The following is a 17,910-nucleotide window of genomic DNA, read 5'->3' on the forward strand; positions in this document are numbered from 1 at the left end:
TGTAATCCCAGCACTTTGGGAGGCCGAAGTGGGTGGATCATTTGAGGTGATGAGTTCAAGACCAGCCTGGTCAATATGGTGAAACCCTACCTCTACTAAAAATACAAAAATTAGCCAGGCATGGTTGCAGGCATCCGTAGTCCCAGCTACTCGGGAGGCTGAGGCAGGAGAATCGCTTAAACCTGGGAGGTGGAGGTTGCAGTGAGCTGAGATTGTGCCATTGCACTCCAGCCTGGGTGATAGAGTGAGACTCCATGTCAAAACTAAATAAATAAAATAAAGCCACATCTGTGGCTTGTATATTTCTCATAGACAGCCCTAGATTATATCATTAAATTCATTCAATCAGCTGGGTGCAGGGGTTCATGCCTATAATCCCAACACTTCCAGAGGCTGAGGCAGGAGGATCACTTGAGCCTAGGAGTTCAAGACCAGCCTGGGCAACATAGTGAGACCCCCATCTGTACAAATACTTTTTTTTTTTTTTTTTTTAATTAGCCAGGCATGGTGGTGCACACCTGTAGTCCCAGTTACTCAGGAGGCTGAGGCAGGAGAATCATGTTTGCCTAGGAGTTTGAGGCTGCAGTGAGCTATGATCACACCACTATATTCCAGCCTGGGCAAAAGAGTAAGATCCTATCTTTAAAAAAAAAAATCACTTAATCAATAAGCCTTTATTACGGACCTAATTTGCAGACCGTACAGTTGTAAGGACTGCACAATGAGGAAGGGAACAGAAATAGAACTAATCCACACAATCCATTTTCTCCCTGGTCCTGTCACCCATAGAAGCTGTATTGGCCCAAGTGTGAAAGACTGGCCAGCTCCAGATCCCTATTCTAATTCCAGAGCAGCCAGCACAAGTGTCCAAATCTAGAGACCATTTAGACCAGCTCTCCTGACTTTACAAATCAACTCGCTGGGGTCAAGAGAGGTTGAGACATCTACCAAGGTCACACAGCAGGTGTGGGACAGGACCAGGCTGGTTGCTGAGACTTCAGAGTTCCTTCCCTTCGTGTCCACGTCGGCAGCCTTCAACCTAGGGTTTCTCCCTTTCCCGTGAACAGTTCACCAACTTATGTCTCACAAAATCCCCTGGAGTCAGCCTTTACAAGTCCAAGTACCCACTATGGGAGGCCAAGGTGAGAGGATCACTTCAGCCCAGGAATTCAAGACCAGTTTGGGCAACATGGCAAGACCCCACCTCTATTAAAAATACAAAAATTAGCCAGGCATGCTGGTGGGCGCCTGTAGTCCCAGCTACTCAGAAGACTGAGGCAGGTGAATCACTTGAACCTGGGAAGCGGAGGTTGCAGTGAGCTGAGATCATGCCACTGCACTCCAGAGTGGGCAACAGAGTGAGACTCCGTCTCAAAAAAAATATGTATATACAAAAATTATCTGGGTATGGTGGTGATCCACACCTAGAGTCCTAGCTAATCTGGACGCTGAGGCAGGAGGCTCATTCAAGCCCAGGAATTTGAGGCTGTAGTGAACCATGACTGTGCCACTGCACTCCAGCCTTAGTCTGGGTGAGAAACAGAGACCCTGTCTCAAAGAAAAAAAAACAAAGGCTGGAGGCGGTGGGTCACGCCTGTAATCCCAGAACTTTGGGAGACCGAGGCGGGCGGATCACAAGGTCAGGAGATTGAGACCATCCTGGCTAACACCGTGAAACCCCGTCTTTACTAAAAATACAAAAAATTAGCCAGGCATGGTGGCAGGTGCCTGTAGTCCCAGCTGCTCGGGAGGCTAAGGCAGGACAATCGCTTGAAACCAGGAGGCGGAGGTTGCAGTGGGCCGAGATCACACCATTGCACTCCAGCCTTGGCAACAAGAGGGAGATTCCATCTCAAAAAAAAAAAAAACAAAAAAAAGGTAAGTCCAGTCCAGTCCCACAATCTGGCCAACAGCAAATCCGCAGGAACTCATCCTCAAGTCCTTCCCAAGTGCATCACCTCCCCGGGTGGGATTCCCCAAGTTTAGGAAAGATAGACTCATCATGTGCCCTGGGGGAAAGAGAGGGTGAGACTGAGGGGGAAGGAAGGGCTCCATCCTGTCCCCCAGCCTTCGGTACCCTGGACACCATCCTAGCCCTGAGCTTCTGTTGTCAAGTTGTGCTCAATCTGACCAGAACTTGTAGAGACTTCAGGGGCACCAGGGGACTCTCAACAACCAGTTGCAAGTGACAAGCCACACTCATGTGAGTAGGAAAAATACTGCCAACCCATCTCCCACTCATCATCCACTGGAGCCTCAGCACACACCAGGCCCCTCTGTTCACAAAGGCGGGGGACCCTCGGTGGCAGAGGGGGAAAGGTGACCTGGAGGACAGCCTGGTGCCCCCTCCAAAGAGGCCCCGGGGGCTGCTCCCACCGGAACAGTCAAAGACCACTGGGGACCGAGGAGCAACTTTAGGAGGGGTTTTTCATGCCAGCTTCCAGGCAAGCACACCGCCCCCAAAAAATCTAAAGATATGTAATAGGGAGAAACCCCCTCCCCACGCCCACCTTCTTCACTGGAATTCCAAGCAACAGGAGCCTAACTTCAACTCAGCTATCACAGTATCTGCTATCACCATTTTACAGAAATGACCGAGGTTCTGAGGGGACCACGGAGTTCACACTATGAAAATACCTGGATGTACAGGTGCCCCCTCCCCTGCTAAGCCTCAGTTTCTTCATCTGAAAAGAGCACTTACTCTTTCAAAAGCTCCGACTTGCTGGAAGGGTGGACAGAGGTGGTACCAACGCCTTTTACCATGAACAAGTGCCCAAGAGAGACGGAGCGTAACTGCCCGAGCGTAACTTGGCTGGGCTCCAGGCGCTGTGCAAAGTGCTTTGCAAGGGCCAGCTCGCTTAATCCTCAAGGGGACCCAGGACACGGGGACTCGCATAACCCCCGTTTTGCAAACGTGGAAATGAGGTTCAGAGAAGTGAAGCGACTTGTCCAACGGCACCCAGAGAGGAGGCGCGGGCATCCCGGTTACTCCATCCCAGCGCCAAGACGAGGCTGCCTGGATCCTGGTTTTCTCGGGTGGGGGTCAGGGGTCCGCCGATCCCCTCGAGTGCTCCGGGCGGCGGGGCCCGAGTACCAAGGTGGCCCCCGCGGTCTCCGCCGCCGCGCGCCCCTCCCTACCTCCCCGCGGACCCCCGCAGCCGCCGCTCACCTAGCGTACTTCGTCTTCTGGAAATCCAGCAGCCGCGGGGCGAACATCGCGGCGCTTCCATGGGAATCCGGTCCCGGGCTCTGAGAGCGAGCAGCTGGCAGAGCCTGGGGTGCGCGGCGGCCGCAGCAGCAGGTTGGAGGGCGCGCAGCGGGGGCCAAGGGGACCTGGTCCGCGCCCGGAGCCGGAGCCCAAGCCCGAGCCGGAGCTGGAGGCGTCCGGAGCCGCCGACGCCAAAGCCAGAGCAGATGGTGGCGGGGGCGGGGCAGGCCGGCGGGCGGGCGGGCGGGATGACGGGGGCGCGGGGGGGCTCCGGGGCACGCGCCGCCAATCGCCTGGGCCCGGCCCCCTCCCTCCCGCGACCCCGCCGCCTCCGCTGGGGTGGAGGAGGGTCATGGGGAGATGGGGGGTGGGAGAGGTGGGGGTGAGGAAGTGGACATAAGGAGTGGGGGCAGGGCGGGGGGGGAGTCCTGGCCGTGCGCGCGAGCCACCCATCGCCCAGGCCTTGGGCAGCCCTGGCCCGGGCCTCTTTCCCCCCTCCCCTGCCCTCGCTGGAAGCCGGGAAGGGGTGTTGGTGGGGTGGGGAGCGGGAAGTGGTAGTAGGGGGAGAGGGAAGGATTGGGAAGGGGGGGCGCAGGGGGGTGGAATGCAAAGTTGGGGGGCTGAGGGAGTGGGGGAGGGGAAAGGGGACGGGAGTGGGAACTGGGGGTGCTGGAGGGGTTGGGGAAGAGGGAAGGTGGGGGTAAGGAGAGTGGGAATGGATGTGGGACGAGTGGGAAGTAGGGGGATTGGTGGGGAGTGGGGGACTTGGGGGTGGGGGAGTGGGAAGTGGGGGGTTGGGGGGAGAGTCAGGGGGTTGGTGGGAAGAGGGGGACTTGGAGGTTAGGGGAGTGGGAAGTGGGGGGTTGGGTGGAGCGGCGGGGGGCGGGAGGGGGAGCCTGGGGGTGGAGGGAGTGGGAAGTGGGAGGGTTTGTGGGAAGTGGGGGACCTGAAGGTAGCAGGACTGGAAAGTAGGGTCGGTAGGGGGTGGAGGAGTGGGAAGTGGATAGGGGACTTCCCAATCCAGCCCCTTGTTCCCGGCTGTCCTCCACCAGTACTTTTTCCAGTGAGGAGAAAAAAGGCCTCCAGGGCTAGAAGGGCTGCGGACCCCGCTGGCCCCAGCTGGGCTGGAGGGACAGGGGACACTGCGCCCGTCCTCCCCAGTGTAGCCGGGCCCCCACCTACCGCCTACCTGTGGCTTGCTTGCTCCCCCCACTGCCCCGCTCCCTATTGCCATGTCCTTGTGAGGCGCGAGGGACCCTATGGGACCTGCCCAGGAAGGGGGTCAGGGGCTCCGGGAAAACCCTCTTCCCCCAAGACTTCATGATTCTGAGGACCCTGGTGACCCCCCCGACAGGGTCATTTGCATCTGGTGGCTGGATTCCCCAGTACAAAATCCCGAGTACAGGACTACACCTGTAGGCCCAGGTACTTGGAAAGCTGAAGTAAGATCACTTGAACCCAGGAGTTTGAGGCTGTAGTGAGCTACAGTCCTGCCACCGCACTCCATCCTGGGCAGCAGAGCAAGACCCTGTCTCTAAAAAAATAAATTTAAAGGCCAGGCACAGTGGCTCACACCTGTAATCCCAGCACTTTGGGAGGCTGAGGCAAGCAGATCACTTGAAGTCAGGAGTTTGAGACCAGTCTAACCAACGTGGTGAAACCCTCTCTCTACTAAAAATACAAAATCCAGTTTTCTCCCTTAGGAGACCTGGGCCAAGTTCTAGGCTTTGGAAAAGCAGTCACCCTACGGGAGGCTTGGAACCCTTGGGGGCTGATGGAGGGAAGAAGCCTTCCATGCCAAAGACGTGCCAGCGGCACCTGGGGAACCCAAGGATTGGTCTGCAGATTGAAGAGAAGGCCCTTCCTTTGCACGCACACTTCACCCTCCTTCCCAAGCCCCAGCCCCTGTTGCTTTTCATTAATATAGCAATGCTTTATTTGAGATCTTGCTGAACATTCAGAAGATAACCCCACCCACTCCCCCTGCCCCCAGGGAGCTAGGACTAGAAGTGGGAAAAAGACAAAGGACTTCATCTTGTTTTCTTTTTTTTGAGATGGGGTCTTACTCTGTCACCCAGGCTGGAGTGCAGTGGCGCCATCTCAGCTCACTACAACCTCTGCCTCTCAGGTTCAAGCGATTCTCCTGCCTCAGCCTCCCAAGTAGCTGGGACTACAGGCATGCACCACCATGCCCAACTAATTTTTGTATTTTTAGTAGAGATGGCGTTTCACCATGTTGGCCAGGCTGGTCTCTTGACCTCAGGTGATCCGCCAGTCTCAGCCTCCCAAAGTGTGGAGATTACAGGTGTTGCTGACTCCATCTAATTTATTTTGGCATTCCCATTGGGGAGGATGCCTTCAGAGGCCACGGCAGGGCTGAGGGCTGGGGGTTGGGGTGGGAGATGGCTGAGGTGGGGACTAGAAGACGGGTCAGGAATGCTTAGGAGGTAAAGCCCACCAGACCACCCTGATGATGGATTAGAAGTGGCAGATGCAGCCAGGCATGGTGGCTCACGCCTGTAATCCCAGCACTTTGAGAGGCTGAGGCAGGCGGATCACGAGGTCAGGAGATTGAGACCATCGTGGGACTACAAGTCCCAGCTACTCGGGAGGCTGGGGCAGGTGAATCGCTTGAACCCGGGAGGCGGAGGTTGCAGTGAGCCAAGATCGCACCACTGCACTCCAGCCTGGGTGACAGAGTGACACTCCATCTAAAAAGAAAGAAAGAAAGAAAGTGGTAAATGGTCTCTTTCTCTCCTGGAGCCAAGACACTCTTCCGCCCTGGGACATGAGAACTCCAGGTTTTCCAACCTCTGCCTTCAGGATCTCAGCCTCTGTCCCAGCCTCACATATCTATCTATCTATCTATCTATCTATCTATCTATCTATCTATCTATCTATCATCTATCTATCTCTATCTATCTATTTTTTTAAGCCAGTTGGGGCAAGCCACTGCTCATGCCTGTAATCTCAGCATTTTAGGAGGCCAAAGCGGAAGGATTGCTTGAGGCCAAGAATTCAAGACCAACCTTGGCAACATGGTGAAACCCCATCTATACAAAAAATTTTAAAATTAGCCAGGCATGGTGACATGTGCCTATAGTCCCAGCTCCTCGGGAGGCTGAAGCAGGAAGATCGCTTGAGCCCAGTAGTTGGAGGCTGCAATGAGCTATGATGGCACCACTGCATTCCAGTCTAGGTGACAGAGTGAGACTCTGTCTTAAAAAAAAAAAAAAAAAAAAGACAAGGGCCAGGTGCAGTGGCTCACGCCTGCAATCCCAACACTTTGGGAGGCCAAAGCAAGTGGATCACCTGAGGTCAGGAGATTCAGACCAGCCTGGCCAACATGGTGAAACCCCATCTCTATTAAAAATAAAACAAATGAGCTGGGGGTGGTGGTACACACCTGTAATCCCAGCTATTTGGGAGGCTGAGGCTTGAGAATCGCTTGAACCAGGGAGGGGAAGGCTGCAGTGATTGTGCCACTGTACTCTAGCCTGGGTGATAGAGCAAGACTCTGTCTCAAAAAGAAAAAGAGAAGAAGAAAGAATAAGAAGCAGAAGAGGAGGAAGAGGACGAGGAGGAGGAAGAGGAGAAGGAGGGAAATGAAACAGAAGAAATGACTTTTTAGGCATTGGTGCATAGTGAGGAGGAGTCACATTCTTTAAGCCCTGTTTCCGTCGTGCGTCTGGCACCTGCATTTGCGTGTGCCAGCTGGGATGCTGTGCATCACAAGTCACGAAACAAGTGAGACCTGGGGTAGGACAGATGAGTGCCTCCTATCCCCTCCGCCGATGAAGGAAACTGAGGCTCATGGGCTGGGGACCTTCCCAAGGTCACAGGGCCTTTGGGGGCAGGACTGCCCTGGAGTCCAGCTGGGCTCTGGGCTGATTTCCCTACACAGAACTCCTGCTCTGGTGATTTATCAGACCTCCAGGAGATGGAAGTCAAACAGAAGTAGTAAGCAAAGTCAAACCCTGCATGCCATGGCGTCTGCCCTGACCTTGACCTCTATGGCCCTTGCTCTGACCCCGCAGGTCCAGACCTCACTGTCCACTGCACCGGGACACACCTGTCCCCAGGTACCAGCAACACCTCTGCCCCAGCCAGGCCCAGGCAGCCACTGGTACCCACAGCTCCCAGGAGGCTGGGGCTGGGCCTGTCCAGGGTCCATGCCGCCCTCTTCCTGGCCCCAGCCTGCTGTTGACCTTCAAGCAGACCTTGGCAGTGGAATCTTTAGGGCCCCAGAGGGGACCCCTGAAGTGAAACTCGAGCCTAGAAATGGATTTTCTTTTTCTCCAAGAGCAAAAGAAATGGAATAAAAAATTAGTTACTATTTTTACTGCTGGGATCCAGTTGTTATGGCAACTGAGAGCCTGACTCCCGCTTAGGAGGAGGCGAGGTTGGAGTGTGATGAGGGAGAAGGCAGGGACGGGGCTCGGGGCAGGCACTAGCTGGGGGACAAGCCTCAGACAGGCGGCAGGTCTGCCCCTCCAGACAGAAGTCTCCCCCTCTGCTCGCCTGATTGCGCTTACCTGACTGCATTCCTAATGACCCTGTCTCCCTTTAGCCACACTCACCTCCTGCCACTTCTGAGGGCTCCAGCTTGGCCCAGCCTGGTCACCTCAGCTTCTCTCTCCACTACCTCTGGGAGTGGATGGCTGTGCCCTCATTTCCAGGTGAAAACCAAGGCCCCTGCCTCAGGGGCAACTCACACTGAGTAGATCAGCTCCATCAAACTCATCTGGCCAAAACCCTCCTTCCGTCCCTGCTCTCCATCTCAAGGTAGCACCAGTAGCCACCAGGGCCAGGTTGATGGCAGCTGAAAGTTTTGCAGGTTTGCCGGGCATGGTGGCTCACACCAATAATCCTAGCACATGGGGAGGCCAAGGTGGGAGAATTCACTTGAGGCCAGGAGTTCAAGACCAGCAGCATAGTGGGGCCCCGTCTCTACAAAAAATTTAAAATTAGCTAGATGTGGTGGTGCACACCTGTAGTCCCAGCTACTTGGAAAGCTGAAGTAAGATCACTTGAACCCAGGAGTTTGAGGCTGTAGTGAGCTACAGTCGTGCCACCGCACTCCATCCTGGGCAGCAGAGCAAGACCCTGTCTCAAAAAAAAAAAAATTTAAAGGCCAGGCACAGTGGCTCACACCTGTAATCCCAGCACTTTGGGAGGCCGAGGCAAGCAGATCACTTGAAGTCAGGAGTTTGAGACCAGTCTGGCCAACGTGGTGAAACCCTCTCTCTACTAAAAATACAAAAAATCAGCCAGGCATGGTGGTGTGCACCTGTAATCCTAGCTACTTGGGAGGCGGAGGCAGGAGAATAGCTTGAACCCAGGAGGTGGAGGTTGCAGTGAGCCAAGATCATGCCACTGCACTCCAGCCGGGGCGACAGAATAAGGCTCTGTCTCAAAAATAAATAAATAAATACATGTTTTAAAAAGGAGAAAGATGGAAAAGGGAGAAGGTGGATAGGGGCTCAGGAGGATCGGGGAATGAAAAAGCATGAAGCGGGCATTGGTCCACGTGAAACCATCTGGGTTTGCTAACCGTGCTTATCAAAGTTAGGTTCCTGCCCTCCCACGGAGGCTGGGACACAGGGGCCCTCTCCTCCTGTGTTGCTGGAACAAACTGTAACTTCTGGCAGCCTTGAGCGTTCTCAGGCAGGCACTTTACAAGGGACAGGGGCCATCCTAGGGATGCAACCTTGAGCGGCTGGAAACGAGGTTCGTGCTTGTTCAAGTCTTTATGGGCCAAGGCTGAGGCCCAGCCAAGAAAGGCTCAGGAAAGCCTGGCTGGAGTTTGGCCAACGAGAGTGTCTTTGCCGGGGGTCTGAGGGTGGCCCCAGGACGGGGAAACAACGTTGCCTGGGGTATTAGGGTCTGCAGGAAGTCGGGGAAGTCTTCTCAGCTGAGTCTTGCAAGACGGCTGGAAAACGAACAGGCAGGAGGACAAGAGGGGGCAGGCGAGAAAAAGGCATCCAGGTGAGGAAGTGAGTTCCAAGTGAAGGGAATAGCATCAACAGCACCTGTGGGCAGGCACAGTGGCTCACTCCGGTAATCCCAGCACTTGGGAGGCCAAGGCAGGCGGATCACTTGAGGTCAGAAGTTCAAGACTAGCCTGGTCAACATGGTGAAACCCCATCTCTACTAAAAATACAAAAATTAGCCAGGCATGATGGCAGGTGCCTGTAATCCCATCTCTTTGAGAGGCCAAGGCAGGAGGATCACTTGAGGTCAGGAGTTTGAGACCAGCCTGGCAAACATGGAGAAAACCCATCTCTATTAAAAATACAAAAATTAGCTGGGTGCGGTGGCACGCGCCTGTAGTCCCCCCAGCTACTTGGGAGGCTGAGGCAGGAGAATGGCTTGAATGCTTGAACCTGGAAGGCAGAGGTTGCAGGTCATGCCACTGCTCTCCAGCCTGGGGGACAGAGAGAGACTCCATCTCAAAAAAAAAAAAAAAGAAAGAAAGAAAGAAAGAAAGAAAACAAAATACCCACATTTGCATCAGGTTACGGCATACAGAACCTGAACTGACACTGATACTAAGTATAGTCTAACTCCTCCCACCCATTTTTTTGAGACAGGGTCTCGCTCTGTTGTCCAGGCTAGAGTACAGTGGCATAATCATGGCTTACTGTAGCCTCAAACTCCTAGTCTCAAGCAATCCTCCCACCTCAGCCTACCAACTCTCTGGGATCACAGATGCACACCATGACACAACGCTAATCTTTTAATTTTTTATAGAGACAAGGTCTCACTATGTTGCCCAGGCTGGTCCCAAACTCCTGGGCTCAAGCAATCCTCCCACCTCGGCCTCCCAAAGTGCTGGGGTTACAGGCATGAGCCACCACACCCAGCCTTGACTCCCTTTTTGATGTTTAACTGCTTGTGATATTGTTATATAATAAGAAATATATATTTGGTTCCTGCCCTTGGTTCCTGAGGCAGAGCTTCTAAAACCTTTGTAGACGGGGGCACTTGGAGAATCTTTAGTTCTAATATTTGATACTTGACTGTTTCCTGACACAGAGCTCCTAAGATCTCCGTAACATCCTGAGTGATAGGAGCATCTTTTGTTCTAATGTGGTGACTCCTGGGTGGGCTGCTGGGTAGCTTCAGGATGTGGGGGCTAGTTGCCAGGTGAACCAACCATATGATTAGAGGGTTAGAACGTTTACTTCTCCTGCTGACTTCCAGAGAAGGGAGAGGGACTGGCGGTTGAGTTCATCACCAATGGCCAATGATTCAGTACATCATGCCTATGAAACGAAGCCTCCAAAAAACCCAAAAAGGGCCAGGCATGGTGGCTCATGCCTGTAATCGCAGCACTTTGGGAGGCCGAGGTGGGCAGATCCCCAGAGGTCAGGAGTTTGAGACCAGCCTGGCCAACATAATGAAACCCTGTCTCTACTAAAAGTAAAAATAAAAAAATTAGCCAGGCATCGTGGGGTGTGCCTCTGGACCCATTTAGTGGAGAGGCTTAGGCAGGAGAATTGCTTGAACTCAGGAGGTGAAGGTGCAGTGAGCTGAGGTCATGTCACTGCACTCCAGCCTAGACAACAGAGCAAGACTCTGTCTCAAAAAAAACCAAACCAAAACAAAAAAGGACAGCACTCAGAGAGCTTCGATGTTGAACACATGGAGGTGCAGAGAGGGTGGCGTGCCCAGAGAGGGCATGGAAGCTCCACCCCTTCCCACAAAACTTGCCCCATCAGCCTTGGCATCTGGCCATTCCTCTGCATTTTTTGTAATGCCCTTTATAGTAAACTGGTAAAGAGGCCGGCCATGGCCATGGTGGCTCACGCCTATAATCCCAGCACGTTGGGAGGCTGAGGCAGGTGGATTACTTGAGGCCAGGAGTTCAAGACAAACCTGGCCAATATAGCAAAACCCTGTCTCTACTGAAAATACAAAAATTAGCCGGGCGTGGTGGTGGGTGCCTGTAAACTCAGCTACTTGGGAGGCTGATGCAGGAGAATCGCTTGAGCCCGGGAGGAGAAGGTTGGCTGCAGTGAACCGAGATCACACCTCTGCACTCCAGCCTGGGCGACAGAGCAAGACTCCGTCTCAAAAAACAAACAAATAAACAAAAGTGCTTTGTGTTAAGTATTGAGGGGTGTGAGAATAGGCAACACACTTTGGTCTTATTTTATTTTTATTTCAGAGACAGGGTCTGGCTCTGTCACCTGGTATGATCATAGCTCACTGTAGCCTTGAACTCCTAGGTGCAAACCGTCCTCCCACCTAAGCATCCCTAGTAGCTGGGGCTACAAGTGCACACCATCATACCTGGCTTTTTTTTTTTTTTTTTGTAGAGAATGAGGGTCTCACTGTGTTGCCCAGGCTGGTCTCAAACTCCTGGCCTCAAGTGATCCTTGTGCCTCAGCCTCCCAAAGTACTGGGATTACAGCCATGAGCTACCACACGCTGCCTATTTTTATTTATTATTAAAAAAAATTTTTGGCCAGCCATGGTGGCTCGCACCTGTAATCCCAGCACTTTGGGAGGCTGAGGCAGGTGGATCACTTGAGGACAGGAGTTCAAGACCAGCCTGGCCAACATGGCAAAACCCCATCTCTATTAAAAGTACAAAAATTAGCTGGGTGTGGTGACACATGCCTGTAATCCCAGCTACTCAGGAGGTTGAGGCCTAAGAATCACTTGAGACTGGGAGGCAGAGATTGCAGTGAGCCGAGATCATGCTGCTGCACTCCAGCCTGGGCAACGCAGAGAGACTCTGTCTCCAAAAATACATATATATGTGTGTGTTTTTGTAGAGAATGAGGTCTCACTTTGTTGCCCAGGCTGGTCTCAAACTCCTGGTCTCAAGTGGTCCTCCCACCTCGGCCTCCCACTGGGATTACAGTCATGTCAGTGTACCCAGCCTATTTTTATTTTTTATTTTTTATTTTTTTGTAGAGACAGGGTCTTGCTATGTTGTCCAGGCTGGTCTCAAACTCCTAGTCTCAAGCAATCCTCCCATCTCAGCTTCTCAAAGCACTGAGGTTATAGGTGTAAACCACCATGCCTGGCTTTGTTCTATTTTTAAATCTTTTTTTTTTTTTAACAGAGTCTTCCTCTGTCACCAGGCTCCAGTGCAATGGTGCAATCTCAACTCACTGCAACCTCCACCTCCAGGGTTCAAGCGATTCTCCTACCTCAGCCTCCCGAGTAGCTGGGACTACAGGTGTGCGCCACCATGACCAGCTAATTTTTGTATTTTTAGTAGAGACGGGGTTTCACCATGTTGGTCAGGCTGGTCTTGAACTCCTGACCTCAAGTGATCCACCCACCTTGGCCTCCCAAAGTTCTGGGATTCCAGGCGTGAGCCACCGCGACCAGCCAAATCTTATATAGTGCTGAAGGCTTTTAAGTATCATTTTCCCTCTTCCCCTGTGACTGACACCTGGGGAAATTTACAAGAAGCCTCAGTGCTCCCTCCTTTGCCGCCAGTGGGAGGTTTAAACCACACAAGCCCCTGAGCGCACACAAACCCTCACCCAGTTGCACCCACCAACCACCATAAAAACCCCAAGCCAGTCTCCTTTCCCTGTTCTCGCAAGACTTTTTTTTTTTTTTCCAAGACAGAGCCTCACTCTGTCATTAGGCTGGAGTACAATGGTGTGATCTTGGCTCAGTGCAACCTCTGCCTCCCAGATTCAAGCAATTCTCCTACCTCAGCCTCCAGAGTAGCTGGGATTATAGGTACCCACCACCACGCCCAGGTAATTTGTATATTTTTAGTAGAGATGGGGTTTCTCCATGTTGGCCAAGCTGATCTCGAACTCCTGACCTCAAATGATCTGCCCATCTCGGCCTCCCAAAGTGCTGGGATTACAAGCATAAGCCACCACGCTAGGCCAGTTTTATTTATTTATCTATTTAGGTTTTTTTTTTTTTTTTAATGATTTTTCTTTTAGACTTCTAGGCCAGCAGTAAGTTTTAAAAAATAGAGACAGGATCTCGCTATATTGGCCGGGCTGGCCTTGAACTCCTGGCCTCAAGCAATCCATCAGCCTTGGCCTTCCAAAGTGCAGGGATTAGAGGTATAAGCCACCATGCCTGGCCCCAGATGGCATTTGATTTTGTTTTTGTTTTTGCTTTTTGAGATAGAGTCTTGCACTGTTGCCCAGGCTGGAGTACAGTGGTGAGATCTCTGCAACCTCTGCCTCCCAGGTTCAAGAGATTCTCCTGCCTCAGCCTCCCAAGTAGCTGGGATTACAGGTGCGTACCACCATGCCCGGCTAATCTTTTGTACTTTTAGTAGAGACAGGGGTTTCACCATGTTGGCCAGGCTGGTCTCAAACTCCTGACCTCAGGAGATCCACCCTACTCGGCCTCCCAAAGTGCCGGGATTAGAGGCATGAGTCACTACACCCAGCCTAGGATGGCAGTTTTTGGTGTTCCCTTGATTGAGACAGAGCTCTGGAGCAGGTTCTGGTATGGCCCTGCTGCCTAAAGACACATTATGTGGTATATCCCACGGTGTCACATATACCGACAGAACATGCCATGGTGCTAGAGATAACAATGGTATGTGGAGTCTCTGGCAAGCTGTAATAGAAAAGCTGCAGCTCTGGGCATGGTGGCTCAGCCTGTAATCCAGCACTTTGGGAGGCTGAGATGAGAGGACAGCTTGAGCCCAGGAGTTTAAGACCTGCCTGGGCAGGCCGGGCGCGGTGGCTCAAGCCTGTAATCCCAGCACTTTGGGAGGCCGAGACGGGCGGATCACGAGGTCAGGAGATCGAGACCATCCTGGCTAACACGGTGAAACCCCGTCTCTACTAAAAAATACAAAAAAACGAGCCGGGCGAGGTGGCGGCGCCTGTAGTCCCAGCTACTCGGGAGGCTGAGGCAGGAGAATGGCGGGAACCCGGGAGGCGGGGCTTGCAGTGAGCTGAGATCCGGCCACTGCACTCCAGCCTGGGCGACAGAGCCAGACTCCGTCTCAAAAAAAAAAAAAAAAAAAAAAGACCTGCCTGGGCAACATAGGGAAATCCTTTCTCTACAAAAAAATACAAAAAATTAGCTGGGTATGGTAGCACATGCCTGCAGTCCCAGCTACTCGGGAGGCTGAGGGGGGAGGATCACCTAAGCCCAGGAAGTGGAGGCTGCAGTGATTTTACCACTGCACTCCAGCCTGGGGGTTGGAGTGAGGCCCTGTCTGGAAAGAAAGAGAGAAAGAGAAAAGAGGAAGGAGGGAAGGAAGAACGGGAGGAATGAGGGAAGACAGGAACGCAGGAAGGCAGGAAGGGAGGGAGGGAAGGAAGGACGGAAGGGAGGGAGGGAGCATGCAAGGAAGGAAGGGAGGAGGAGGGCAGGAGAGGGGAGGAAAGGAGAGGGAAAGAAAAGAAAGGCTGTTGCCACAGTGGAGATGCTGAGTATTATAGAACAAAGCCCCATTCTTTAGCACATTTATGATTCAAAATGCAGCTCTTTGCATGCCACAGGGTCCTGGTGGAGACTAAGCACTTGACCATGGGGCATCAAGAGACAACCAGACTGCAGCTGTGCGTTACCAGAACCATCAAATTATAATGTTGAATGAGCAAAGCAGCAATCCGTTATGCAATGGAGATGGCATATTCTACGTAAGGCCTCTGTCCAGAGGGCAAAATAAGTTACATTAACCTGGACCTCCATGTCATTTACCTTCAATGAAACAATGCTTCTCCAGGCTGGGCATGGTGGCTCACGCCTGTAATCCCAGCGCTTTGGAAGGCCGAGGCGGGTGGATCACTTGAGGTCAGGAGTTCAAGACCAGCCTGGCCTAAAAAAAAGAAAAAGAAGAATATCAGTTTCTCGAATTCTAATTTCCTATGACTATACTGATATGCACACAAACAAATGATCAGTAAAACACAATCCAATTACTTCGGCAAGAAATAAGCCCCAAGAGCATCCAAATGCAAACAGGTGCTTTCCTGTCTCCATTAGTTGGGCTTTTTGTTTGTTTTTTTTTTTTTGAGACAGTCTCACTCTGTCGCCCAGGCTGGAGTGCAGTGGCACAATCTCGCCTCACTGCAATCTCTGCCTCCTGGGTTCAAGCAATTCTCCTGCCTTAGCCTCCCAAGTAGCTGGGACTACAGCTGTCCACCACCACGCCCGGCTAATTTTTGTATTTTTAGTAGAGACGGTTTCATCATGCTGGCCAGGCTGGTCTCGAACTCCTGACCTCATGATCCACCCGCCTCGGCCTCCCAAAGTGTTGGGATTACAGGCATGAGCCACCGCGCCCAGCCTAGATGGGCTTTTTCAACAAGCAAATGAAATTTCCCAAATTGAGAGGGGCCAATCCCACTGTCTGGTACCCACAAAAGACACTCACTTAAAAAGACACTCACTTGCGGGACACACACACAATTACAAACAAGCCCCCAAGAACGTCCAAACTGAAACAGCCAGGTGCCTCCCTCTCTCAGTCAGCTTGGGTTGATCAACTTGAAAATGAAAATTCCTTAATTTTTTTTTTGTTTGTTTTTGTTTTTGAGACAAGGTCTCACTCTGTCACCCAGACTGCAGTGCAGTGGCGCAAATCTCAGCTCACTGCAACCTCTACCTCCTGGGTTCAAGTGATTCTCATGTCTCAGCCTCCCAAGTAGCTGGAACTACAGACACATTCCACCACACCCAGGTTATTTTTGTATTTTTAGTAGAGACGGGATTTCACCATGCTGGCCAGGCTGGTCTCAATCCTGGCCTCAATTGATCTGCCTGTCTCAGCCTCCCAAAGTGCTGGGATTACAGGCGTGAGCCACCATGCCCGACCCCTTGGCTATTGTTTTAGGCTACTATTATCGTCTTGCTTATCAAGATAGTCCTCAGGGCTTCCTAGATGCCTGGAATTTTCCTTGAAGGAACTCAGAATTTTTCTTTATTTCCATACTTGGGGGACTCAACAACCCCTTGAGGGGAGGCCTGCTTGGTCTCAACTTCTCATTGGCCAGACCCAACCAGAATCCACAGGGCCCTGAAGCCAAATGACATGGTAGTGTTTGCATGCTGGCGTCCACTGTAGACAAGAAGGTAGAAAAAGGTTGAGAGTGGATCTGGAGGGACAAATGGTAGCTATGGAGGACATTCAACCCAAAAAGATGCAAATGTACACTCATAAGGCGCATTAGATGAAATGCACACAGGTGTTCGGGTGCAGTGGCTCATACCTGTAATCCCTGCATTTTGAGAGACCAAGGCGGGTGGATTGCCTGAGCTTGGGAGTTCTAAACCAGCTTGGGCAATATAGTAAGACCCCTGTCTCTACAGAAAAGTTTTAAAAAATAGCTGAGGCTGGGCAGGGTGGCTCACGCCTGTAATCCCACTTATTATTATTCTCACTTATTTGTGGGACCTAAATATCAAAACAATTGACCTTATGGGCATAGGGAGTAGAAGGACGTAAAGTTATCACAGGCTGGGAAGGGTAGTGCCAGGATGGGTAGGGGGTGGGGATGGTTAAAAGGAACAAAAAAATAGAAAGAATGAATAAGACCTAGTATTTGAAAGCATAATAGGGTGACTATAGTCAAGAATAACTTTTTCTTTGAGGCGTAGTCTTGCTCTGTCACCCAGGCTGGAGTGCAGTGGTGCAATCTTGGCTCCGTGCAGCCTCTGCCTCCCTGGTTCAAGTAATTCTCCTGCCTCGACCTCCCAAGTAGCTGGGATTACAGGCACATACCACCACGTGGCTAATTTTTGTATTTTTAGTAGAGACAGCGTTTCACCATGTTCGCCAGGTTGGTCTCAAACCTCTGACCTCAGGTGATCCACCCACCTCAGCCTCCCAGAATGCTAGGATTACAGACATGAGCCACCACACCCAGCCTCTATTTATTTATTTATTTATTTATTTATTTATTTATTTATTATTTAGAGACCGAGTCTCACCCTGTGGCCCACGCTGGAGTGCAATGGTGCGATCTCGGCTCACTGCAAACTGTGCCTCCCAAGTTCAAGCGATTCTCCTGCCCTAGCCTCCCGAGTAGGTGGGATTACAGGCACCCTCCACCCAGCACCACGCCTGGCCTGGCTAATTTTTTGTATCTTTAGTAGAGACAAAGTTTCACCATGTTGGCCAGGCTGGTCTCGAACTCCTGACCTTGTGATCCTCCCACCTTGGCTTCCCAAAGTGCTGGGATTACAGGCATGAGCCACCATGCCCGGCCTCTTTTAGTTATTTTTAAATGTACAATTCGGCCGGGCATGGTGACTCACGCCTGTAATCCCAGTACTCACTATGTCGCTCTCATCAAAATCAAGAGACTCCATCTCTACTAAAAATACAAAAATTAACTGGGTGTGGTGCTGCGTGCCTGTGGTCCCAGCTACTGAGAGGCCTAGGTGGGAGGATTGCTCGAGCCTCGGAGGTTGAGGCTGTGATGAGCTGAGATTGCACCAATGCACTCCAGCTTGGGCAACAGAATGAGACCATGTCTCAAAAAAGGGAAGGAAAGAGAAGAGAGAAGAGGAGAGAAGAGAAGAGAAGAGAAGTGAAGAGAAGAGAAAAAAACGTGGCATAGGACAGACTTGGAAAATGAAAAATGAAAAACAAAATTAAAAAAGGAAATGAAAAGTAAGCCAGAGGAAATGTATGCAATACTAAAATCTTATATCCAAACTATAAGAAGAATGCTTACAAGTCAACTATGAGAAGAGAAAAATTCAATTTTTAAAATGGGACTTTAAAAATTTGAACA

The 17,910-nt window shown here is 51.7% G+C and overlaps 1 protein-coding gene across 2 annotated transcripts in view; it reads right to left on the minus strand.

Moving 5' to 3' along the window:
• Window positions 1-3,406, minus strand: part of MMD2 (monocyte to macrophage differentiation associated 2) — a 54,345-nt gene extending 50,939 nt beyond the window's left edge. Inside the window, exon 1 of one of the 2 annotated variants that reach the window (XM_023197882.2) lies at window positions 3,170-3,406. In XM_023197882.2, the coding sequence (XP_023053650.1) occupies window positions 3,170-3,216 (47 nt within the window). In that variant the 5' untranslated portion in view covers window positions 3,217-3,406. The remainder of the gene's footprint in view (window positions 1-3,169) is intronic. The other variant, XM_023197883.3, reaches the window with a different exon arrangement.
• Window positions 3,407-17,910: the final 14,504 nt, after the last annotated feature.

The sequence above is a fragment of the Piliocolobus tephrosceles genome, chromosome 8 (assembly GCF_002776525.5).
Source record: "Piliocolobus tephrosceles isolate RC106 chromosome 8, ASM277652v3, whole genome shotgun sequence".
NCBI lineage: Eukaryota > Metazoa > Chordata > Mammalia > Primates > Cercopithecidae > Piliocolobus > Piliocolobus tephrosceles.